This window comes from Hibiscus syriacus, unplaced genomic scaffold (genome assembly GCF_006381635.1).
Source record: "Hibiscus syriacus cultivar Baekdansim isolate YM2019G1 unplaced genomic scaffold, ASM638163v2 tig00004041_pilon, whole genome shotgun sequence".
In the NCBI taxonomy this organism is placed as follows: domain Eukaryota; kingdom Viridiplantae; phylum Streptophyta; class Magnoliopsida; order Malvales; family Malvaceae; genus Hibiscus; species Hibiscus syriacus.
In genome coordinates this window covers 58,270-84,825 of record NW_024061995.1, presented here as the reverse complement: position 1 = coordinate 84,825, position 26,556 = coordinate 58,270, and the positions used below count along the sequence as shown (strand labels likewise).

Genomic DNA, 26,556 nt, shown 5'->3' with positions numbered 1-26,556 from the left:
CATCTTTGTTTAATAAAAAAAATCAATAAATAAAGTATTTATATAATATTCAAATGCAAACAATACCCAAATAAAGTATTTTAATTTTTTTAAAATATGCTTATTATGAATACAAGGTAGGAGTGAGCAAAATTTGACTCGACTCGAAAAATATATTTTTTTCGTCTCGACTCAACTTGAAAAAACTTGACTCGAACTGATTTCGAGTTGTAATTTCATAAACTTGACTCGAGTCGAAAAAAATTCAAGTTTAAATCGAGTTATAAAATACAAATTGAATAACTCGAAATTTTTAATAATTAATACATTGATTTTCATGTTTGATTCGAAGTTTGAGTCTAGTCTCTTAACTTTATATGGTATATGTAAATTACATATAAAAAATACAAAAAAAATATATGTGTAATGTATATGGTTATAAAATACCATTTAAATTGGAATTAAATAATATTATAAATATTTATAATTAAATTTAAATCAAAACTCAAAGATTTAACTCGAACTCACTCGACTCGAATTTTATAAATTCATCTTAAACAAATTTCAAGTAAACTTCGAGTTATAAAATAATATACTCTCCTCACAATCAACCAATCAGAATCTTCAGCTTTTGTGCATAGTGCCCTGGGGTGATATTTCCCAAATCTCTTCAGTCTTGTTCGATCTCAGATTCTGTATCTATTTTATTTATCGATTTTTTGGGGCTTTAATTTAATTTTTCTTTTTGGTGTAAAAAAAAAGAAATTATAATGATCCACTCCTTTTCTCTTTCGATTATTATGCTTTCTTGGTGAAATGGGCATGTTACAGATTCTTTTTTTGGTCGATCTTTTGTCTGGGTTTCCCCTTTTTTCCCCCTCTTTTTTTAATAGATTTATTATATAGGGGTTCTTGGGGTTAGCTTCTGGGAAGCGTGTTAGACTTGGTGTTTGATTTAGGCTTGTTTTTGTAAAATCAGTTGTTGGATTGAAAACCCTTTTTTAGGGTTTTGATTGTATGCACAGAGTTTCAATAATGTTGCTCATGGTTTGTGAGTTGCTGATTATAGGAATATGAGATATCACCTACTGCATGTTTCAAGCAGATTTTGCTTTTGCTTTACCATTTTACGGGTTCTTTTTTTCCCTGTTTTTTAATCGATGGATGCTTGTTGTGCCTGTTTGATTGTAAAGAAAAATGGGATTCGGTTTCGTTTCGTTTGCAGTATAAAATATGAATTCCTTCAATCTTCTGACGCTGACCATTCTTATGGCATGTTTTGGAATCGTAGAATTCCCACTTTTCTCGCTGTAAGTGCAAAAGTTTGTGAACTTTTGGGAATCGTCTTACTGACAGAGTTTCAAATAGCAGTAGCGATTTCGGTCATTTTGGGTTTACCGTGATTGTGGCTGTCGAGGGCTCTATTGCGGGTATAGCTGGTAACTCGACTCCGGCGAAACTGCTATTTCGTGGACGAAATTACGTTTTCGGACCGTGATTTGAAACCCTGCTTACTGAGGCTTTTCTTCTAGGATTATTGTTCTTCCCTCACCATGGTAAGTTTCGTCCATTTTTATATGTTGAATTGCTAGTTGCATGTTATTATTTGTCCTAGTCAGCTAAGAAGGTTTAGGAGTCCGATTAATATGCTGATTTAAGAAAAACCAAAATTGAAGGTTCTTTATGTGTTATGACATTTTCATTGCGTATGAACTCATTATTTGATCGTATTGTGTTTATTGCATTGTTCTATTGTGTTTTGTTAGGTAACCAATGAAAATCTTCCAACAAATGTTATAAAGCAACTGGCAAAGGAGTTGAAGAGTCTTGATGTATCGCCACCGGAAGGCATTAAAGTTGGTGTAAATGATGATGACTTTTCAATCATTTATGCCGACATTGAAGGACCAGGCGAGTAAATCTATCCAGACAAATTTACTTCCTTTGCAGCATTCTTGTTTCCATTTACTGAGAATGTTTTTGGCTTTGCAGCTGGGACTCCATATGAGAATGGAGTTTTCCGTATGAAGTTATTACTGTCTCGTGACTACCCTCATTCTCCTCCAAAAGGTATGTTTATTAGGTTATTATAGTAATCCAGACATAATTAGATTTCAACACTGCTCTGAGCTAGAAAATTTCAAAACTGGGTCATGCCATTCGGACTTCTGAAGTATAATAACACAACTTCATTGCTTGCAGTTGCGTTTAATAGGCTTGTTTTATAAATTATTATAGTAATCCAAGCAAAGTTAGATTTCGACACTGCTATGAGCTAGAAAAAATCAAAACCGGGTCATGCGAATCATCCTGTATTTTGTAGTCACCAAACTTGTGGTGATACTATATGTATTAAAATGTTATATTTTGTGCAATAGTGAATATTATGAAGTCCATGGGTACTGCAGGCTATTTCATGACAAAGATTTTTCATCCAAATACTGCGACCAATGGTGAAATTTGTGTGAACACTCTAAAAAAGGATTGGAATCCAAGTCTTGGACTTCGACATGTACTCATTGTAAGTTCCATCGAACCCATACTTGATTCTTGTATTTCTTTTATCAGTTTGTTTGATAAGAACCGCAAAGGGCTGCAAATTTCATTCGGTAATTCAGCTTTAGATATTTAGATTCATGTCTTTTATCTTCCTTGGCACTGCAGGTAGTTAGGTGTTTATTGATTGAACCATTTCCAGAATCAGCTCTAAATGAACAGGCAGGCAAGATGCTGCTTGAAAATTATGATGAGTATGCCCGGCATGCAAGGTGTGGCTTGCCTAACCCATCTAGACCTTACAAATTTATTTGTTATTGTAATATTTTGCGATGTGGGAATATAGAACCTTCAGCTGGAAGGTCACAAACTCGTTCAGTTGGAATGGCTTCACATTCTGTATATTACTTTAGTTGTTCGACTTTTTCTACAAACGGACGATCGAGCTTTCAAATATTGTTATTCTATTATACCTTGCAGATAGATAAGATATTATAGTTTAATATCATATAAAGAGCATCTATTGTTTTGTGAACCGATTGAAATAGGAAGGTCCAAAGATGGTACGAGTGATGCACAACCATGCAGGTCTCACAATCTTCTGTTCTTAACACAGGCTTTATACCGGAATCCATGTAAAACCAAAACCGAAGTTCAAATCAGGAGCTATTTGCGAGTCAACTACAGCATTGAATGTGGAGCAGCGTAACACCTAGGTTCTGAATGTTGAGCAGAAAAATGCAGCAAGTGGTGCCGGGTTATTGTTACCTACCCCGACCACTCCAACCACATCAACAAAAGGAAGCAACAATCCGGACCACCAGCATCAACAGTCTACGGTTCTGGCAACTGAAATTGGGGTTATTAGCGGAAGCGGCATAGTGGGAATATCGGGTACTGCACCTAAGAAGGAAGGTTTATATAAAGTTCCTGCAGACAAGAAGAAAATGGATGCTAGAAAGAAAAGTCTCAAGAGATTGTAAAATCGTAGTTTTTTTACGATGCTGCTTCGTACGCTTGTTTTGAGGCTGACTGGTGTAGGAATACAAAAGTTGGAGCCATGCATTGAGCTGGTGCTGTAAGTGAGAAAATTTTGGATGGTTGGTAGGGTGTAAATGAGCAGAACATTTGATGAATTGTTCGTGAACTATTAGTATAATATTCATTTATTAAGTTAAAAAACGAGTAAAAACAGAAAAAATTATGTTCATTTAATAAACGAATGAATTCGAACAGAGGTGTGTTCGGTTCGTTTATGTTAATGACAATATTGTTTATCAACTCGTTTATAAGCTTGTTTACTCTATTTTCATTTTTCTTTTGTTTTTTTTCATTTTAATATTGGTGAAGATATGAATTTACTTAGGAGTTCAAATTGTGAATTTTAAGGAACTTGAGGACTAGTGACATAATTTCACCATGTTTCTTTGATTTACATATAGTAGGATAAAATGAGAGTGTTGGTTGATAAATGTTAAACGAATATGTTGGCGAATGTTAAATGAACATGTTCGTGGACATTAAATGAATATGTTTGTGAGCAGCTGGACAAATCTCTATGGCTCTAATGCCATATTCAATGTTCAAGATTCCATTTCCACGTGGGATGTTACATATCTTAGCTGGAGCTAGGCATTGCGTTGTTGCCTGTAAGTGAGAAAATTTTGCATCATTAGAGAGAAAAGAACATGGCGGAGCTCAACCATATCAGCCATGAACATCCATTGATATTCAACAAAGACACCAGCAGTCCAAGCGACACCACTTACGACTGCGCTGGTTGCGCCGAAGTGGTGTGGGTTCGAGCTACAGCTGCAGGGAGTGCCGATTTTATCCCCACAAGAGATGTGCCGAGAAGCCCTCAGAGATTCACCACCCTGCTCACCACGACCACCCTCTTCTTCTTCTTCCACCATCAGAGGATCCGGAAACAGAAGATCATTGCAGCGTTTGCTGGTTCAAGTTCAAGGGACTTGTTTATCATTGTTCTTCTTGTGAGTTTTACCTCGACTTTAACTGCGCTCTGCTTCCGCGTGACACTGCAGGAAACTTGATTCAGACCCTCTATGCTGCCTACTCACGTCCTTTGGTTTCAAATAATCTAGGGTAAGTAATTTGGATAGAACTTAAAATTTTATTTAAATTTATAATTTTCATAATTAAGACAACGCGATAATCACCTTTCCTCAATCATAAACGACTCCTGAATCTGACAATTCTCTGGTAAGACGCAGATCCAGTAAATGAGCAAAATCAAGAAGGTCTTCGATCTACCTAATTCTAAAACGATCGGTGGCGACTCCATCACAACTCCAAGTCGAAACGCGAACCCGAGGCCACCCAAAGGACCATTGCTACAGCTTGACTACTTCGTTGGGGACTTTGAGAGTCGGGCCAAAATTAAATACCCGGTTGTCTTCTTTAGCGAAGGTTGTAAGTTTAAGTCTAAATTTATTTTCGATTCATTTTTTATTTACCTTTGATTATTTTTTTCTTTTTTCGAATAAATAGTTGTATTAATTTTTTATTAAGTGTTTTCAGACTTTTCAAAAAAAAAGTCATCTCAAGCTCTATACCTAAGCTCCAACCTTTATGTGGGGTGAAAGCGAAGTCTTCGTAAGAATTTATTCTTTGCATGAGCCTAGCAATTAGCCTTTGGGATTCATACTCTATGTCTTCGTAAGAATTTATTCTTCGCACGGGTATAGAGGAATGTATCCCTCGAGTTTAACTCGGTCCACATAAGCATGTGATGGATTTATGATCGAGGGTTTGGCAGGCCCAATGAGGCACCGAAAAATAGAACTCGGGTCCCATTTTTAAAAATCATGATCATATACGAACAAAAGCATGCAGGGTTGATATCATGCGGAGTAGAAATTATTTTTTTGCCTTAATTATTAATTCCCCATACTAATTTGTTTTCTTTTGTTTTTTCCCTTGTCGTTTTTGTCAAACTCTGAATAATCTTCATTGATAGACAACGGGGTTGTGATGCAAGAGGCTAAAGAATGCAGTGACACGATTGCGATCTAGGAGGGCCCGAAAAAAAGACTACAAGTCAGCTGCGATAGCTGGCTTCACATCAATTGAGTAGAATGACGTCCAGAAGCTGCGAAACATGTGGGACAAAAGTAAACGCGAGAGGAGGTGTTAATATCGTTATACAACCCTAACATAGTTTCAAAATACGTAAAGATTTGTTGTAGTTTCAAACCTAATGAAGATTGCGGGAGTAGATCGAGTCAAAAGGCGACGACGACGACGACGACAACTTGTGACGACACCATGCATATCGAATGTGTTTCTGGAAAGTACTCGTTTATCAGGGTCGGTAGTAGATTCATTTACGGAGGTCATCCACATCCTCTCACTTTCGTCAAGAAGATGTATTACTACCCTGAATGCAATGGTTGTGGTGAGCCATGCCAAGATCTAGCCCTCGAGTGTGAGGAGCATGGATGTAAATATATTGTTCATTGGGATTGCATAGCACCTCAGTCTCTTTCTGGTGACTGATGTATGAAGCAATTTTAGTTGTTTAAATAATACGAGAAATTATTTTATGAACTCTCATGATCACGTTTTTTTATAATTCCAATCAGTAAAATCCAATTATTTCAATTTTATATTTATATGGAAAAAAGGTGACAATTCAACCTCGAAAAATAACATAAAGAGAAAAAAAGAATAAGTGGATAATTTTCCATTGTCGGGACAAGAGTTAATTGCATCATATGTCTTTAAATTATGTCCCTCGTTTACAATTGATCCCTAAACTTTTGAATATTTCAATATCATCCTTAAACTATAGCTCTTATTCTGAATTAGTCCTTAAACTTTTGAATATTCTAATTTTATCCCTAAACTATAACCGTCTTTCTACATTGGTCCCCATCCTTTTGAATATTCCAATTTCATCCCTAAATTCATCCAAATATGGAATTAGTTTCAACCATAATTCAACCTAAATTTTGTTTTTTTTTCAAAACGTATAATAATATAACTTGGCCTGACAATTTTATTAACAATGAATGTGACTAGTATATACGTATAGTTTGCGATAAAATTGGAATGTTCAAAAAGTTTGGGGGACTAATTTAGAATGAATGTCATAGTTTGGGGATGAAATTGAAATATTGAAAAGTTTGAGGATCAGTTTAGAATGATAATCATAGTTTAGGGATGAAATAAAAACATTTAAAAGCTTAGAGACCAATTTAAAACGAGGGTCATACTTTGAACACATGTGGTGCAATTAACTCATGGGACAACGATATAATAATATTAATTCTAAAAAATTAAGATCATATAAAATGAAAATCTTCACTCTATAAATTCTAGGAATATCTATGAAGGATATTAAATTATTTCAAACTTAACATCAATAGATAAATAAGAATTATTTTCTTAATGAAATATTTAAAATTATATTTATTTTATTTTATGAGTATGAAAAAATTATGTTTATTAAATAAATGAACAAACATAAACAGATGTGTATTCATTTCGTTTATGTTCACGAACAACCTCGTTTATATGCTTGTTTACGTGATTCTCATTTTTTTCTTATTTTTTATATTTTAAATATTAGTGAAGATATGAACTAAATTAAATTTTAGGGTTCAAATTGTGAAGCTTAAGAAACTTAAGGAATAATAACATAATTTCACCATTTAGTTGGTTTTGTTTAATTTACACTTTGTTTGTTCGTTCATTTAGTTAACATATCTTAATAAAACGTTTGATGATACGATATTAAAAATTTAAATAAACATAAATTAAATATGAAATATTTAAAGATAAATAAATAAATATAAATACATTTTATTTAAACTCATTTATTTAAAAAAGTTTTGTGGTGTAACAATTTAATTTAAGAATAATTTAATACGATTTTAACTTAAAATGTTATATCGTTCAATTTAAAAAATTATATAAATTTGTAATTTTCTAGTTGTAACTGAAAGTTTACATTGCCAGAGATTTAGAACTTACAACTAAAAATATTATAAATAATATATCATTTTCGGTTGTAACAGAAAATGTTCGAAAATATTATGAATAAACAACATTTTCGATTTTAACTTAAAATGTTATTATATTCAATTAAAAAAAATGATGTTTTTGATAAATTTTTAGGGTAAATTATGCGATTAGTACCTAAACTATCAATTTTGGTATACTTTAGTATCTAAACCTTTATTTTTATCAAAATCATATCTAAACTTTAGTTTTTATTTCATTTTAGTATCCGTTCAAAATGTAACGATAAATTTTGAAAAAAATTAAAATTAAAATATTAAAATTGAACAAAATTAAAAATTTAAGTACTAAATATGTAAGTTTTAACGATAATGTACTGTTCTGAAACTAATAGTTATAACCAATTATTGTTTTTTTTTAACTTTATATATTAGCAAACTATTCACTTATTATTAGTAGACTTTATCTCTCTTTTTTATCAAATTATTTTCTTCACCAGCCGCAATCCATCTCCAAGCTCTGCTGCTTCCATCGATTTCTCACCGTCCGATCATTATTCATTTCTAGGGTTGCTTTCTCTCAGATTCTTCAATCGTCAATCTACTCACTGATTTTGTTAATTCCTATTAATACATTAGCAATTGAAGAGGAAAGGAAAGCAGCGGGGAAAATGGAATCGGAGGATGAGTTCGATATGCACGACGCCGACAACGAACCAGGAGAGGAAGACGACTTCTACAGCGGGGGTGACGATGATGCCGGGCCCATTACCGCTGCTTACGATGATTCGGATGCCGATGTTGCCGACTACGAGTTCATCGACAATGATTCGGATGATTCCGATAATCTCATCTCTCATCGACACCAGGTATTTATTCTTCTTCTTCTTTTTCGATTTTGCTTTGTTTTCTTCGGTTTTTCATTTTGCATTTTGGAAATTTTAAAGCTATTGGTGCCTTGCTGTTGTTATTGTTAATTTAGAGTATTATGTTGTCATTTGATGATAAGGGTTGGGTTTGGTTAATATGTTTGTCAAATCTGTACTATTTAGTTGTAGGAACTGGGATGAGCTGAGTGATCAGCTCAAATGGTGAATGTGGAAGTATAAAAGAACCGATAAAATCATAAAACTAGAAAGGAAAAAAAGGATAAATTATATGTTTCAAATTATATATATATATTTTTAAAAAAAAGCCTTATTTCTAAAAGTTGTTTCCTATTTTTCAAATTTTAGTTTTGACTTGTTTTCAAACTTTTGACAGTGTACCCAAAGATTTTGAATCTTTTTGGAGCATTGGTGGATTTGGTTTAATTTGTGTGGTGTCATTGCACCCTAAAAACTAGAAAGGAGACCTCAACTGTGAAAGGAATTTACCTATTATTTGCTTCTTCGATCGAAGCTTTTACTTGATATGAACTATTGGATTATGTGTAACACTAAGATTATTGAACAGTCCATAGTGAATGTCAGGAAAGACCTACCTTTTTGAATGCTGCATAGTAAACTTACAACCGTATCTAATGTCTAAAATAGAAACATGTTCTCTTTGTCAACCTTGAGTACGTAAATTTTTGTGGTTTTTGAGCCCTTGTTTTGTTAATTATTAATTTTTTTTTGAAGCAATTTATCCTAAATTGATGTCTCTTTTGTCTTAGCAAAATTATACCATTTTGAGTGAAGTAGATATTCGCCAGCATCAAGAGGATGATATCATGAGGATATCTACCGTGCTTTCCATCTCAAAGGTTGAAGCAAGCAACCTGCTACGGTACTATAGTTGGTGAGTGATCTTGATTGATTTAAATTTTTTTATTTGAAATCACTTATGTTCCTTTTCAAATTCTGCAGAGGTTTCTTTACTTATTTACAAAATCATTTTTAATGGACTTTAACTGTGTCTATGTAAATGTAGAGTGAAATTATTGTCTCTCTGTTTTGGTCAATAAGAAACTATTTTGCAATCTCTTGGCAATGGTATGTTTGTGTGGCTTGTTGTTGTAAATGATTTATGTTCATTTTGGACTTACAGGAGTGTCAGTAAAGTACATGATGAATGGTTTGCAGATGAGGAAAAGGTTCGTAGGTCTGTTGGCTTATTGGAGAAGCCTGTAGTTCCATTTCCTGATGGTAGAGAAGTGAGTTTTCACATGTTTATTTTTGAGCTAGGATTTCCTATGCTTGTTTGCTCCGTGCTCTTTGACGGTTTATACCTTTTATTTTTTTTCAAATTTCTTCTTTTGGCAGATGATTTGTGGGATATGTTTTGAAAACTATGCTTATGACAGGCGTCACGCTGCTGCATGTGGTCATCCTTTTTGTAAATCTTGCTGGACAGGTCTGCTTTGATCCAGCAATGCTTTATGTTTTTCAGCTTTAATGTTGTTTCAAGAGTTATAGGTCAGACTTTGGAAATCTTTTTTTGGTCAAAGCAATGGCTGCACATCCTCAGCTGGCTTTGAAGGAATCTGCTAATAATTTTTTCTTTCTACTATTTATCCTGATTATGATGAATAGTCCATATTTTGGAACTCTCAGCTCAATATGGTCCTTGTACATGTAAAAAATTATTTTTTGTACATGATTATTGTACTTTAGCTGTATGAATTGGTATGCTCAGTAGGTAGCCTGACAGTACTTTAGCCATTCTAGCTGTATTCTCCTAATCTTTCTATGGAACTGACCATCTCAATGATTTCTCTTAGAGTTTATTGGCAACTATTTGAAGTTTTGTGTTTACCGACCTTTTCATATTTTCTTATGAAATCTTCCTATACAGAGTCTCTTGTTTTCTTGCTTAGGTTATATTAGCACTGCCATCAATGATGGTCCTGGATGTTTGATGTTGCGGTGCCCTGATCCATCCTGTGCTGCTGCTGTTGGTCAAGATATGATTAGTTCATTGGCTTCTGAAGAAGACAGAGAGAAGTACTTCCGTTATTTCATTAGATCTTATGTTGAAGACAATAGGAAGGTAATAATACTTAAGATAGCTTGATTAATTGGCCAGTTGTACATTAGTGACATTTAATGTGTTCATTTATTTTTGCTTCACTTGTTCAATTTGCAAAATGATTTTAAAAATTACATTTCTTTTACAGTTGCAATATATTTATTTTGGGTTGAAGAATGGGGGAGCCACTACATGGGTAATGGAGTTGTATGTATAATGTTTTATGGTTAGTATTTAATTGGGGATAATTTGAAAACTTTGTTGTGTTCTTTAACATGTTTTCATAAAAATATTAATCACTTTCATATCATGTAGTTGCTATGGCTTATTTATTCCAAAAAATGTGTTTTCTGGCTTGTTGGGTTTTAATTTTAAAATTTTCCTCAATGATTTTTGAAGTTTTCTATATACATTTGAATCAAAATATGAATTTTATGTAAACCCATTTTTTAATATTTTTAAATGTTCTATTTTGTAGACCTTTTTCTTTTCTTTTTTAATTACTGTGGTGTGTATTCAGTAGCAGAATCACTAAAAGGAATAGATGAATAACTTTTCATTATTTCATTTTCACCTCTTTCGTATTGGAATGCATTTTCTATAATTTTTTTGTGTCATTTTGTAGACCAAATGGTGTCCTGCACCAGGGTGTGATTATGCTGTGGAATTTATTTTGGGCAGTGGAACTTATGATGTTACTTGTCGCTGCTCATATAGCTTTTGTTGGAATGTAAGATTTTTTTCTCACTCTGGCTGTAGTACCTCTATTTTGCTTTGAAGTTGCTAACAGCATTTTGATCCATAATGTGCATTTGACCTTGCAGTGTGCTGAGGAAGCTCACCGTCCTGTTGATTGTGGCACTGTAGCCAAATGGATACTGAAAAATAGTGCAGAGTCTGAAAATATGAATTGGTTGGAAATAGTAATTAGATTTATTGGAATACATAGGTTGTTTAATTCATTCCAAAATGCGAAGTTGTTAGATTTGTGTACTATTGGCACACCCAAACGAAGAAATTTGCTATATCTTCCTCTCTAAAAGTAAACAGGATGTGCATAGAATGCTTTGTCATCTTAATATCACTTCTACTGGATAGTATCGGACTCGTCGGAGAAAGCTTATCTTGATTCAGTCCTTAATCATGATTCTGAATCATAGAAATAGAGAAAGGGATTCCTGGGGCTGAGTTGGGGGGTGATGAACTGTTTTTGCTACTGCATGAAGTGGTGAAATAAGAATTCCCTTATACATCTACACTAACGAAAATTTTGTATTCTAAATTATGTATCATTTTCTTCAAAATATGTTGAAAGTTGAAGCGAACAAAATGCACGAGTCTGAAATTTTTATACTTAAAATAAGTTTCATTTTCTCCCCCCCCCCAACCAATGGACCTGAAGGTGAACATTTAAAATGGTTCCACAATATTATATCATTCTGTGCCATTTTTTTATAATGGTCAGTTTATTAATCATTGTGCTTGTCTAAATCTTCAGGATATTGGCTAATTCCAAGCCTTGTCCAAAATGCAAGCGTCCAATTGAGAAGAACCAGGGATGTATGCATATTACATGCACACCACCATGTAAATTTGAATTTTGCTGGTGAGCTTTTACCTCTGCATACATATGTGTTGCTTTTATTTTGATGAAACCCTGACATCACTACTTGATTTGGGTTATTTTGTTTTTCTGTTGAAAAACAAAATAAATAATTCTCCTATTCATTTGTATCTTTTCTCATTGTTTGTTTAGCTTTATTCTGTACTGAGCAAGAGTTAATACTTCATATATTAAGGCTGAACCAAATTGATCCTTCTTTCATATGTGTAGTGTGTTTTTTCTCTTTTTTCTATGAGAATTGCTGTCAGTTGACCATAGATATGTGCAGGCTTTGCCTTGGTGCATGGTCAGAGCATGGTGAGAGAACTGGTGGGTTTTATGCTTGCAACCGTTATGAGACCGCAAAGCAAGATGGTGTGGTAGGGAACTAGTTCTTTCCTCTGGCATTCAGCATTCCCTTAGGTTTGCCATTAGTAATTTGCGTCATTATTTAAATGCCCACCTGTAGTTTCTAATCCATAGTATTTATTTATAGTATGATGAGGCTGAGAAACGAAGAGAGATGGCTAAAAATTCTCTGGAGAGATATACTCATTATTATGAACGATGGGCAACAAACCAATCGGTATGTATTACTTGTGAGATTTCTAGTGAGAATAAGATTATGCTTGTCACTGTACTGAATTTTGAATAACCAGTTGGCATTATAAATATTCTTCTATCTTATAGTCCATAAAGTTCATGTTATTATATCCTATTGTGAATTAAGCATTATTCTCCTCTTTCCTCCATGTTTTCCTACTTAGTTGGAACTCTGGTGAACCTGATCGCCCTTTGGATCTTTGAAAGGGCTGAGGTGAAAATTTGACCAGTGAGCTGGTCCAAAGATTATTTTTTATGTTTTATATATTAATTTTAAAATGGGTTAGATATGCTGAAATTACGCCAATCTGCTATTAATACTATTTATTAAACGTGTATAAATGTGTCATGCATGTCCAAAATTTCCAGGTTTACTTGGCTAGCATCATTCTACTCTACCTGTTATATTTTTTCAGCTATACTATTCTAAAAGCCCTGTAGGATGTGCTAGGACTTGGTTGATTTTTTGTGTCCAAGGAGGGTGATGTGTTGAAAGTCATATTGGTAAAAATAGAATAAGTGCGGAGAAATGTTAGTGATTTCCTTCTCATGGAAAAGAGGATGCTTTCAGAAGTAATTTGGCAGGATTTAAGATAGAAATAGTTATTAAAATGATAAAACATGTGATGGGTTGAAGAAAATCTTACAATCAGCTTGAAAGTGATAGTTTTCTCAGTTATGTATGACCTGTTGGTAATCATCCTGCATATTTTTTAGCACTTTACGGATCAGCTCGAGCAGAAGGCATGAGAGAGCATGTGCATCATTGTGCACATGCAGGAATATTTGATTGAACTCATTTGTTCAATTCGCTATATTATTTTTTAAGTGTGCACATGAACAACCATGTGTATATTCTTGGATGCATGTAATGCGTTATTGACTTCTTTCTTTTGACTGCTTAAGTCTATTTCTGGATGGATAGCCACGATATACTTAAATTAGAAAACACTTGTTGGTACTTCTAAAACTTTTCTTTACCCGATGCAGTCTAGGCAAAAGGCATTGGCAGATCTACAGCAAATGCAATCTGTGCATGTAAGCCGAACTTCGTATAATTTTTTACCAACTATTGGTGATGCTGGCTTGAGACAATTATTTTACCACCATTTATCATGGTTGTCATGAAGATAGTTTTTGAAGGCTATCAAAAACATTGAAGAGTGCTGATAATTATCTGTCAATTGCAGCTTGAGAAGCTGAGTGACATACAGTGCCAACCCGAGTCACAGCTGAAGTTCATCACTGAGGCATGGCTACAGGTTATTTCCAAAAATTTGCTTGGCTCACCAGCTAGATGTTACTTTAGCTCAGCACTGCTACTTAAATTGTGCAGATAGTAGAATGCAGGAGGGTTCTCAAATGGACATATGCCAATGGATATTATTTACCAGAACACGAACATGCTAAAAGACAGTTCTTTGAATACTTACAAGGTAATGTCTCTCCATCTACCAACTATGGCTTATATTGGACCACTCTTCAGAGTTTATTATTATGTTTATATATCTTGAGTTTTTTTTATGTTCACTGATAGACATGCGAAATACACATATTTCACCTTTCTTCTCTTAAGTGGATGCCTTTTTAGTGCCCTTCACGTCAGGCAATATGAGTTCTAGCACCTAAACTGCAAGTCGTGCCCTTTAACATCAGTGGTTTGCACTACCCGTGCCCTCTATTGTCTTGCAGGTGAGGCCGAGTCTGGGTTAGAACGACTTCATCAATGTGCAGAGAAGGAGCTGCAGGTTTACCTCAATGTAGAGGGCCCATCAAAAGATTTTAACGAGTTTCGGACAAAACTTGCTGGATTGACAAGGTAACTTTTATATATATATCTTTTGAAACTCGTCATGGAGTAGAATTTGATAATCTTATCAAGTCTTATTGAAAAGATTGTCAGTTCAAAAGCTTTGTTGCGGAAAAATCTATTACGTTGGAAAGAGATGATTATATTTTACTTGAACCATATTGGAAAGCGTTTTCTCATATACTTTGCCTTCTTTCATCTAAATTAATTACTTGCGAAAACTTCGTGACAACAGTGTGACACGGAATTACTTTGAGAATTTAGTTCGAGCTCTAGAAAATGGTCTAACAGATGTGGACTCTCGTGGAGCCTGTAGCAGGATGGGCAGCTCAAAGGGCATGGGAGGTGGTAGCAATAGGGGAAGAAGTGGGAAGGGCAAAAGCTCAACCTCTTGACCCAATTGCTTCAACAGAAATATTGACGACTCCGGCCATTGGTCCTGCGAATATTGCACCTTCACAAATGTCAAGTCAGCCACCATTTGCCTAATGTGCCAGCAGCGTCGATAAATGTCATTGGCCATACCAGATCCGATTTGGCTTCTCTTGACTCATGGCTCCATTAGCATAGGACTTTAAGGGATTGCCAAAGGGAGAACAAAAAAAAAAGGTTTTTCCACTTCTCTTTCCATCTCTTAAATCTAATTTGCCGTGATGCAGTGCTGTGAAACTGATATCGAGAGAAGGGGTATGTTTATGTTATGTGAATTGTATATAGTTATACAGTGTAGGACCTAGAACCCTTCGACTTCACTTTTCTTCATATGGCAGGAGTCTGTCCAATGTATTCAAAGTTATTTCTAGGGTTATAAGCGAAACAATGGATATCGGGTTTCAAGCGGACTGCAACGAAATGCGTCGATAGCCTGCACTGCGACTGTCTGCAATGATAAATAATTTGTTGTTGTAACCATTTTAATCACACGGGGGCACTAAATTTCCAACGTGCTTGTGTTGTATGTATAGTTCGGTCATATTACTTGTAGATTGGTTTTCAACGGTGTCGAAAGTTAGAAATCGAGTGGCGTTTACGACGTTTATTTTCCGGTGCCCTTTTTTTTCAATCTATGTCGTGCATGATTTGCATGGATATAATGTTAGACAGAGTAGTGAAAGCAACACATTTTGTTGTGTTGTTAACTGGGCTGTTTGAATTCAATGCTGAAATGAACATAAAAAAAATTCTTCCATTGTTTATTATGATTAAATTTTATCTCTTATATGCCTAGATATCTTATCTAGGATGATGTTTAATGCATCCTGTAGTGCTGTATAGAGATGCACATAGCTGGATTTAAATCCGATCCGGATCGGATAAAAACCGATCCGGTTTTTTCACTAAGCCAAAAAACCGGTTTATAAAAAAATTGGTTCGGATCATAACCGGTTTCGAGGGCCGGATGATGTAACCGGTTTCGGTTTGAAAAAAATTGGTTTTTAAAAAAAACCGGTTTTTAATCCGGTAATCCAATTTTTTAAACCCCAGACCAGATTTTTAAACCCCTACCGGATTTTTTTTTCGGATAAAAACCCAGTTTTTTATCTGGTTTTTTTCAAAATGGTTTTTAATCCGGTAAAAAATCCGGTCGTCCAATTTTTTCCCAAATCGGTTATACTATCCGGTTTTAAAATATTCGATCCGGTTTAAAAAAAATCGGTTTTTCCCAAATCCGATTTCGGATATTTTTTACGCAAAATAGGATATTCGGATTTTTTGTGCACTTCTAGTGCTGTATATACATTCAATGATATTATCTCCCCTTCCAATCGTTTTAGAGCTTACTTGATTAGCTATTTTGTGAGGATGAGTATTTGATCGAATAAAGTGAATTTTGAATTTCTTTCGGTCAGTCATTCATTTTATTGATAGTGTCTATCTTGAAATTTTATTTGTGTTCGTTTCATACAAAAAATTTATATCGTTGATACATATGTGTGTGTCCACTCTGGAAATTATTTTTGGATCCACTAGTTTTATATTATTGATATTATACACCATCGACAATGGCAGAACTCTAAAATTTCATCTTTACTCGGTTTTCGACCTTAAGTATAGGATTCATCTGGTAGGGTTGGAGGTTGGATAAGAGTTCGACCTGAAATTATATTTTGAGTTTGCTGGGTTTGGTGATTGGGTTTGGATAGTGACCTCTTTCGGGGTGAGAATAGATTCAGGTTGAATAGAAATCGAGTTGTGATTCAGGCTTAACGTCTAAGTCCAGACAAAATGGGTTATGATAACACCAGTCCAGTTTATTCGATTATTTGGGTTCAAGTAAGAAGAAATTTGATTCGTTTACTATATTTTCAACAAGGAAATGGATTCAATATATAAAAACTAAAATAACCTAATGCAAACCCTATTAAGTAGAGTAAGATTTTATATTTGAGTCAGAAAAAAATGATATTGGGGAGCTTTTTCGTTTAAAAGTCTAATTTAGATCGAATCGGACTGAAATAAGAATTTATATAAGTAATAAAAAATGATAGTAGGAGAGTTTGAAACACAAATAAGAATAGAAGTGCATAACGAGTTGTGTCAGCATTGTCCAATTCACGATCGATACCTTGATTAACACCTATGTAAGAGAGAGGGAGAGAGAGAGGCTGGCAATGTATTGAATGGGGAGGCTGATAACAAAATCTTGGGATGATACTTTCTAGGTAAAAACAAACCTAGAAAGACTGCAAAATTGTAGGGTTATGAGAAGAGAAGAAGAAGAAGAAAAAGAAGAGAAATTCATGGTGGCTGATAATTACCGGTAGGTTAGTGGGTGTGTTTGGATCTCGAGAAAAAGACCTTTTACTACACAAATTTCGATGGAAAAGATTCTGGGGAACAGATCTTGCTTGAATTTCATACAAAAATACTATATTCTCATGTAATAAAATACTTTATTATAAGAAAAATATATAAGAAAAGAGACATCTGGCTCTGACTATGGGGAGATGTTGGGATGAAGAATTAACATATTATTCTTATTCTTTTTGTCTTGAGAGTTCAATACAATAAAAGGACTAAGGTAGAGAAGAGAAAAATAGGGGGAGTAAAGTGATATTTACTACAAGTACCAGACGAGCTTGGCCTCGGTTTTTCAGTCAAACTATTATAAAATTTATTTTCATTTGCTCTCTATTGATTATTACTTTCCTGCATACTCCTTTTATTGCAGTCGAATGGGGGCAGATGGGGCTATAACTTTCCCAGGAAAACCCCCGTGAAAGCATGAAGGTGATGATGGAACCCTAGCTAGTTATATAGAGAGCAAAGAAAGAGAAATACAACCACCAACCAGTTGATCGAGTGGAATGAGGTATTAGATTCCTTAAACAATGTTAAATGTTCTAATCTTGACGTTTGTATATGAAGCAAACTGGTTGAAAAATTCATTCCTATAATAAGTTTTTGTAAAATCTGATCAATAAATCGAATATCGATGATTAATTCAGAAAAAGAGAGAGAAAGACAAAGAAGCATAAAGATATAGAGAAAGAGAAAGGATAGGGGACGTAGTTTATTCCCCCGAGCAGATGCAAAGGGGATGGGGAGAAAGCAAACGAGTGAGTGATTTGAGGGTTTAGTATTTAAATTGTATTTGTTTCATTTTTGTATTTAATTTTTTTTAAAAAAATATACATAATGTTAAGTTTATGTTTCATTTTGATATCATGCCGTTAAAAACTTAACGATGATATTAATATGTCTAAGGATGAGTAAAATTCGACTTCTCTCAAACAATCGACCATTTCAACTTGATTCGGCTTGAAAAAAATTGTCTCGAATTGACTTTGAGTTGTAATTTCATAAACTAGACTCGAAAAAAGTTCAAATTCAAGTCGAGTTATAAAACAGAACTTGAATAATTGGAATTTTTTTAGTAATTAATGATTCAGTTTTCAAGTTTGAGTCAAATTCTTACACTTTATATATAAAAAAATATGAAGAAAATTATATGTATTATATATGATTATAGAAAACTCTCTAAATTGGAATAAAGTAGTATCATAAAATATTTATAATTAAAATTAAACAGAAACTCAAACAACTCGACTCGAATTTTATAAACTCGAATAAAAAATTTCAAATCAAATTTGAGTTATCAAATAAAACTCGTAAACTCGAATAATTCATAATTTTTTTACTTGACTTGAGCGAATGCTCACCCCTAGACGTATCATCATAAGATAATGTCATCTCATCATTGAAAAAATAAGAAAAATATCACGTCAGCATTCTTGTTAAACTTAGATATTCACGTGCTTTGTGATGCCTTATTAAACTTATATATATAGAGCAAAGAAAGAGAAAGAAAAACAACAACATGTTAGTTTAGTGGGACGTCGTACTAAATTTCTTAAACAATGTAGGTTATAATACTAAGGTTTGCGTACGGAACAAACTGGTTTAAGAGGGTCATTCTCATAATAAATTTTCGTAAAATTCAATTTGAATTTGTTGATCAATAAATCAAACATTGATGATTAATTCATAAAAAAAATGAAAGAGAGAGACAAGAAGCATAAAGATAGAGAGAAAGAGAAAGGAAAGGCGACGATGTTTGTTCCCCCGGAGATGTGGCGAAGGGGACGGGGAGAAAGCAAATGAGAGAGTGATTTGAAGGTGGTGAAGTGACTGATTTTGTGGGAGAGAAGGGGACTCTTTGTGTTGATTTTGTTTTCGGGTAAATTACACGTTGAGTATCTAAACTGTATTTTGTTCTATTTTGATATTTAATTTTTTTTAAAATCATACCTAACGTTCAGTTTAGATTTCATTTTAGTATCTTATCGTTAAAAACTTAACGGTGATGTTGACGTATCTAAGGATGAGCAAAACTCGACTTGACTAAAAATTTGATCCTTTCAACTCAATTCGACTTGAAAAAATTTGACTCGAATTGACTTTGAGTTGTAATTTCATAAACTAGACTCGAAAAAGTTTAAATTCAAGTAGAGTTATAAATTAGAACTCGAATAACTAGAATTTTTATAAACTCGAATCGAAAAAATTTCAAATCAAGTTTGAGTTATAAAATAGGATTCGTCAACTCGAATAATTCATAATTTTTTGACTCGACTCGATTGAATGCTCACCCCTAGACGTGTCATCATAAGATAATGTCATGTCATCATTGAAAAAGTAATAAAAATATCACGCCAATATTTCTGTTAATTTATTAATAGTGTGGTACCAAATTGCAATCTAAACTAAATATTAGGCATAATCTTGGAAAAGTAATAATTTTATGTACCCAAACTAAATAAAAATAATAATTTAGATATTAAATATGTAGTTTATCCTTTGTGTTTCCCTCTTCAGATCTTTGGGGCAATGTTGGTCGACCCTTCCTCCTTTTCCTCTGCACATACTGTTGCATTGTTTATATCTCTATTTTCTTTTAGAGTAAACTTCATATTTAGTACCTAAACTATTACTTTTATTCTATTTTAGTACCTAAACTTTCAATTTTTTAAAATCATACTTAATGTTTAATTTTGTTCAATTTTAGTAACCCGCAGTTAAAAATTTAGGTACTAAAATAAAACAAAAAGTTAACATTAGGTATAATTTTGAAAAAAATTGAAAGTCTAAGTACTTAAACGGAAAAGGAGTGATAATTTATATACTAAACATATAATGTACCCTTTATTTTATTTTAGGGTTTTTATTAGGGTTTCAGGTAGCATGTGTCCTCATTCTGTAGGTTTACCCGACCCACCTACTTTCTGTTGTTTTGTTTCAATGGATCAAATGATATTTATTAGCCAAACATCTCTGAATAAGAGAGTTTTGGTACCATCGTTTCCTTAAAAAAATTAAATAGAATATTATGATTATAAGATAATATTTGTTTAATATATATATATATAGAATAAAGTTATGATCGAACTCCGGGGAGACTAATTTACTTTACAATAAAAGAATAAAGATTTTTTTAAGTATTTAAATTTAAAAATTAAGAGAAAAAATATCCTTTGATGGATTTTAAACTGTAGAAAACCCTAAAATATTATTATACATAAATGGCTTTGTCCATGTATATGAACATCATGTGTAGCTTAATTATCGAGTCATGTTATCATTAATCACCGTTAATGATTAATTAACATGGTTTGATTTAAATGATAAGTAGTTTGGTATCGTTTAAGTATGTTTCGAGTTTGAGACCTTTTGTACGTAAAACATTCTTATTGAGAAACTTATCTATCAAAATCGGAGGTACGACGCGAGTCAATCTTAGCTCCATTCTTGCTATATAGTTCAACGTATGAAACTCTTTATTAGCCTCTTCTTTCTTCCAATGGGGGCAAAAAGCTTTCAACGGCAAAGCAATGGGTGTTTGCATATACCAATTAAGGTATGTTGTGCATTTACCATTTAGTACCTAAATTATCAGTTTTGGTCTATTTTAGTACCTAAATTTTTATATTTTTTTTCAAAACATTCTTAAATTTTTATTTTTATTTTATTTTAGTACCGTCATTTAAAACGTAATGTTAAATTTTGAAAAAAAATAAAAGTTTAGGTACTGAAATGGCCAAAATTGGTAGTTTAGGTATAAACGCGTTAAGTATTAACGGCATAGTACTAAAATAAACAAAAATTAAAATTTAGATATAATTTAAAAAAAATAAAGTTAAACAGACCAAAACTGATAGCTTAGATATTAAATATATAAATTATCCTACTAATTATTATACCAGATTTGGTGACATTTGGAAATACATGTTTAGCTGCTTATTACTACAAGGAGTGGTCAAACCATGAACAAAAGAAGTGAAATCTTTGTTTTCTGATTCCTACACATGACAATTATAAATCTGTTGGGTCATAGTGTTAGAGTAGAGCGGATTAGCAAAAATTATCCAATAAAGATTCAAGGGGATGTGTTCCCGGTGAATCTTATGAAATTATCATTTGATGAATTCGAGATTATATTGGGCATGAATTGATTATCTCCGCATTACAGTTGGATTGATTGTCGCATGAAATGATTATTTTTTTAAAGATGCGGAGGGTAATAAAATAATAGTAATTGGTGAAAAAGGAAAATCAGTGTCCAATGTAATATCAACAATAATGGCTGTCCCTTTTTCCCATATGTATGGGGTAAGGGGAGGTAAGATAGTAGGTTACCCCCAACACCAGGTTGAGAGTAGCTTCCGTAAGAGACCTCCGAATTATGAAATGCCCTCCGTGGGACTCGATCCCACGACCTCAAGGTTAAGAACCTTGTGCTCTACCAACTGAGCTGGATGGTCATTTCTAATGTAATATCAACAATGATAGCAATGAAAATGATGACAAAAGATTGCACAACTTTCTTGGCAAATATGATTGACACATGAGCATCTGAAGTTCAACTGGAGGATATTCCAACAATTGGGGAATTTCCAAATGTTTTCCCTGATGAGTTACCTAAATAACCTTCTGATCGAGAAGTGGAGTTTAAGATTGATATTTTTTTTTGGGTACTATGCCTATCTCGATGGCTCCGTACATGATGGCTTCAATGAAACTCAAAGAGCTTAAGGCTCAGTTGCAGGAGCTACTAGATTGAGGTTTTATTAGACCAAGTGTATCTTCGTAGGGTGCACCAGTATTGTTTGTTAAAAAGAAGTATGGATCGATGCGGGGTGCACAGTATTTTTGAAAGACACACGAACGGAGTTATCCGACTCATGATTTGGTACTAATGGCTATGGTGTTCGCTTTGAAAACATGGTGTCACTATCTATATAAACTATCCCTGTTATGCTATTCAACTCATGAAACTAATGTCTTAAATTATGATGTTAGTCCCTATAGTTTTATTTTTTTAATTTTTTAAAGCGCGTTTTTTAAAAATACTTTTAGGAAATTTGATGTATCAAGAAAACCTTCAAAGTCGCGCCCCTTGAAATGCACCTTCCCGCGTGGTGCCATGTCAACATTTCTCCTGGAAGGTGCGCTTAAGGAAACATGCTTTTGGTCCACCTAAGCAAAGGCGCGTTTCACGTAATGTGCCTTATTATAAAGGATGTTAGATTGGTAAAATTTTGAGAAACGGTGTCTGACAGGTAATATTATAATATTTGGGTATTTTTAGGTAAAAATGCCCTAAAAATCCAGGTCAAGACAAATTTGGGTGGATGATACATATTTTCGAGTTAGGTCGGATCATGTGGAGGTTATAAAATTTTCAGATCAGGTCGAGCCTCAATGGAGGATACATATTTTCGGATCAAGTCTGGTTGGGTAGACAAAAGACATGACCCTAATTTGACCCATTGTCATCCTTATATGCGATCATGCAATTAAACTAGGGATGGACATAAGTCAATCTATGTCGAATTTTCGATCAATCCAATTTGACCTGAAAACTATACATCTACTACTGATTTGAACCCGATCTAAAAATTATACATTTTTATTTGATCCGAACCAATCCATCCTTCAAAGATAAAACTTGAACCCAATCTGACTCAACTCGAAATAATATATTTATAAAAATATTACTTTTATTTAATAAAAGTAAAGATTTAATTGAAAATAATAATATATAGATTAGACTTATTGCAATTATCCTTAAGTATATAAGATAAAATTATATTTTTTATCAGATCGGATCATATATTTTTATCTTAAACCCGAATCATATCCAAATCAATTCCAACTCAAATATTATCTTTAAAAATCCTGACCCGAATCTAATTTTTCTTTAAAAACCTGACCTAATATAATTGAATCAAGTCGAAACCCGTCGACGCCGGTCCCTTGCCCGTCCCCAAATTAAACCATGTTAAACGGAGAAAGGAAAAGAGAGGCAGAAGAACCAAGTTCGTATGTAAAAACTGCAGAGAAAATCTTCACTACTCTTAACACGCTCTCTCTTTCTTTCTTTGATCTCATCGATTCACAAATGAATCCTTCGATCCTATTGAATATTCCTTCAGATCCATTACCCTTTTTCCAGATTTCTCTCCTTTGATTCAATCTTCAAAGTTTTTTTTCCCTTAAAAGTTTGATCATCCTATTAAATCTCACGATCCCTCGATTCTCTCTCACAAACCCAGTTTTTCTCGTCATGGGTTCGACTTCCATTCGCTTCCTCTTCATTGCTTCCTTCGTCTTCTTCGCTCTGTCCTTCATTTCTTTTGCTCAGGTACTATTCATCTCTGTTTATGTATTTTTTTTATACTTTTTGAAAGCTTATTCTTTCAAATTAATGTAGATAATGAAATGGTTTTTTTCTCTATTTGTGTAATTTTTCAGGATTCAGAGGTTCAAGCTGAGAGGGAGGAATCTGGTGGGTCAATCAAAGATTTGGGCCGCCGGGGAATGGTCTGCTTTCTCTTCTCCCCCTCCCCTTTTTCCCATCCGTTTGATTGTTGATAAACTTAGAAATTACAGAGTTCACATGATATAGTTAATTTCTATTTTGAATTTTGATTAATTGCTTAGTTATTACCTGTTGGGAAGTAGTTTTTCTTTTTATGATTTTGTTTTGCTTTCGAGCAGCTGATTAGGAAATAGGGTTAAGTAGTAAAACAGGGTGTTAGTTAATTAACCTGAAAGTGTTGGACCTTAGCTTCATCGTAAGATTTGTGTTTACCTTGCAATTTACAATGTTATGCTACTTTTTTCATCCTTGTAATTGAAGATGTAATTTGTGTCAGCATTCAGATTATCCGATTATGTTGATGAATTGATTTATGCAATGCAGATCGGTGTGAAGAACCTTCAGAATAGTGTACTAGACGATCCAGTGGGTACAGCTCTTGGTTTTGATTCTGGTATTGGCATCTTGGATGCATTCTTTGCAAGTTTTTCCATGATAATTGTCAGTGAGGTTTGTGCATTCAGATCTCTCTCTCTCTATATGTGTGTGGGCGCGCACTCGCTTGCGCTTACAAATTTATGTTAGAAATTATGTGCTATCAAAGGAAGGTCTTTTGCTGAGAAACATGTGCATTCATCATATTTTTTTATAACCAATACCGTTTGGAGAAAATGTTGAATTGGTGTGCTGTGGATACAATGACAGATTGGAGATGAAACTTTTATAATAGCAGCTCTTATGGCTATGCGGCACCCAAAGTCAACTGTTCTATCTGGTGCACTAGCTGCCCTCTTTGTAATGACAGTACGTGGCCGTTTTCTCTCTCTCTTATGGCTTTGCTTGACCAACGAAATGTTTTAGGTTCCATCCCTTTTCGTTTCATATAAATGCTTTTTTTTTCATCATGTACTGTCAAAGTCATTTTTGCTAAATTGTTAATGTTATCAGTGTTTATTTTTTCTTCTCAAGTAGATACTTTCCACTGGACTAGGTAGGATTGTGCCGAATTTGATATCAAGGAAGCACACAAATAGTGCAGCTACAGGTATATATATTGACTTTGTCTTTTCATGTTCCTATTTATTCCTTCTAATGATTTCATTTTTTGGTCATTTTGTTATTAAACCATTTTTCCCGATCTGCAGTTCTCTATGCATTTTTCGGGTTTCGGTTACTTTATATTGCCTGGAAATCAGATACAAAGGGATCTCAGAAGAAGGAAATGGAAGAAGTGTGTCTCTCTAACTTTAAATTTGATATTTTTCTTTTACACTTCCATTCTATCATATTTGGTTACTATAGATGCTTCTCACAATAAATGAAGTGGAATAAGGTAACGGATATAATTTTGAGGCAGACCGAAGGGTTATACTTGTAATTTAGTTAATCGGGTTACCAAAGTGTTTCCTTTATCTGTTTCTATATTATAGAAAGTTGGATAAACAGGTGTTCCTTTTCGGAAAGTGAACAAGTTCTTCAAGAGGATCTTGAATTTCTGTTATCCTTTGCAATGTGTGCATATTCTTGCCTATATATGTGTATATATCTATGTTATATACACGTATATATTCTTTGGATTTTAACCTATCCAGCATCAATGATTCGTAATATTTAAAGATTGCATCATGTAGCATCTGAAATATTTTGTTTTCTTCGGTATCTACTTCATATTGAATTTGGTCTTTGATTATCTCGCATGTTTAGGTGGAAGAGAAACTTGAGACTGGCCAAGGGAAAACACATTATCGACGCTTTCTCTCCAGATTTTGTACACCAATATTCTTGGAGGTTTTGTTTCCACATTACTGCTCGTCTTAAATATTTAAATTTAGTCTATTTTCATACATTGATTAAATCATCTATTATTAATGAGTTCTTTTTCTCTTTCCATGCAGTCATTTATTCTAACGTTTCTGGCAGAATGGGGGGATCGAAGCCAAATCGCCACAATTGCTGTAAGATAAATCCTACCCTTGACCTTAAGTTATTACTGTTATCTGATGGTTGCTCATATTTTTGGGTTCTTTTGCTCGAGAAGTGTGTAAGGAGCAATAGCCGGCACGGCCTGCTCATGACAGTAATGGAAAAAGTGACCTAAAATGATGCATGAGCTTTTAGGGTTTAAATCTAGGGCTATGATAAACTTTTTCCCAAGTGTGTCTCAGGTTTGTAATTAGGTAAAAGCTTATATCAACCTTAAGATGCTGTACGAATTTCGTACTACTCTTATCCGGGATGTTTGTATTTGATGACTCTTGTAAACCATGGTTTCTGATGATCGTAACTGGTAAAAAGGAGGTTCAAACAAGTTTTCATCACTGATTTTCCAAGTTGTAAATGGATAAACACCTTATCTATGTGGTTAAATAAATAAAATAATGCAGTTGCGGTAATGTCTGTAATTTCCAAAAGGAATCGCATACCGTTGTCTAAATGAAGTCCTTTCTATTGGTGCAGCTAGCAACGCATAAAAATGCGGTGGGTGTAGCGGTAGGAGCTGTGATAGGGCACACAATCTGCACATCACTGGCCGTGGTGGGAGGAAGCATGCTAGCTGCCAAGATCTCGCAGCGCACTGTTGCCATGGTCGGAGGCTTGCTCTTCCTCGGCTTCTCTCTCTCATCATATTTCTACCCTCCCCTATGATTTGTAGGTTATAACGTGATTCTTTTGGAGAACCCAATTTCCTTTGATACTCTTCAAGTGTTCCTAGTGTTTTGTCTCCATAGTTTATGTGCAACACTGGAAGATAAGGTTTCAATGTTGGATTTTTTCCACAGAAGAAATGATGATGTCTTCGTGTTAT

General features: G+C 33.9%; 2 protein-coding genes and 1 pseudogene across 2 annotated transcripts; all 3 read left to right on the top strand.

The window, feature by feature from the left end:
• The first annotated feature begins 610 nt into the window (after window positions 1–610).
• LOC120187631 lies at window positions 611–3,472 on the top strand (annotated as a pseudogene).
• Window positions 3,473–5,023: 1,551 nt separating this feature from the next.
• Window positions 5,024–26,522, top strand: LOC120187624 (GDT1-like protein 3). The gene is made up of 10 exons (XM_039191308.1): window positions 5,024–5,032; window positions 23,432–23,573; window positions 23,684–23,752; window positions 24,135–24,260; window positions 24,456–24,554; window positions 24,723–24,795; window positions 24,896–24,981; window positions 25,455–25,538; window positions 25,646–25,705; window positions 26,208–26,522. Exons 2-10 carry the CDS (start codon window positions 23,496–23,498, stop codon window positions 26,394–26,396), a joined length of 864 nt encoding a protein of 287 aa, XP_039047239.1. The 5' UTR covers window positions 5,024–5,032; window positions 23,432–23,495; the 3' UTR covers window positions 26,397–26,522.
• LOC120187614 (probable E3 ubiquitin-protein ligase ARI8) lies at window positions 7,942–15,454 on the top strand. Its single transcript, XM_039191298.1, has 15 exons — window positions 7,942–8,329; window positions 9,118–9,242; window positions 9,492–9,597; window positions 9,707–9,797; window positions 10,261–10,433; window positions 11,038–11,142; window positions 11,237–11,325; window positions 11,911–12,018; window positions 12,305–12,395; window positions 12,512–12,601; window positions 13,609–13,656; window positions 13,809–13,880; window positions 13,955–14,054; window positions 14,311–14,437; window positions 14,664–15,454. Exons 1-15 carry the CDS (start codon window positions 8,132–8,134, stop codon window positions 14,821–14,823), a joined length of 1,683 nt encoding a protein of 560 aa, XP_039047229.1. The 5' UTR covers window positions 7,942–8,131; the 3' UTR covers window positions 14,824–15,454.
• Window positions 26,523–26,556: the final 34 nt, after the last annotated feature.

What these genes read in the sequence shown, in the direction of transcription:
- LOC120187614 (XM_039191298.1), top strand. Translation starts at nt 8,132, where the DNA reads ATGGAATCGGAGGATGAGTTCGATATGCACGACGCCGACAACGAACCA. An exon ending in CATATAGCTTTTGTTGGAAT is followed by an intron (nt 11,143 to 11,236) that starts GTAAGATTTTTT and finishes TTGACCTTGCAG; the next exon opens with TGTGCTGAGGAAGCTCACCG. An exon ending in TCACTGAGGCATGGCTACAG is followed by an intron (nt 13,881 to 13,954) that starts GTTATTTCCAAA and finishes TAAATTGTGCAG; the next exon opens with ATAGTAGAATGCAGGAGGGT.
- LOC120187624 (XM_039191308.1), top strand. Translation starts at nt 23,496, where the DNA reads ATGGGTTCGACTTCCATTCGCTTCCTCTTCATTGCTTCCTTCGTCTTC. An exon ending in ATTTGGGCCGCCGGGGAATG is followed by an intron (nt 23,753 to 24,134) that starts GTCTGCTTTCTC and finishes TATGCAATGCAG; the next exon opens with ATCGGTGTGAAGAACCTTCA. An exon ending in CCATGATAATTGTCAGTGAG is followed by an intron (nt 24,261 to 24,455) that starts GTTTGTGCATTC and finishes ATACAATGACAG; the next exon opens with ATTGGAGATGAAACTTTTAT.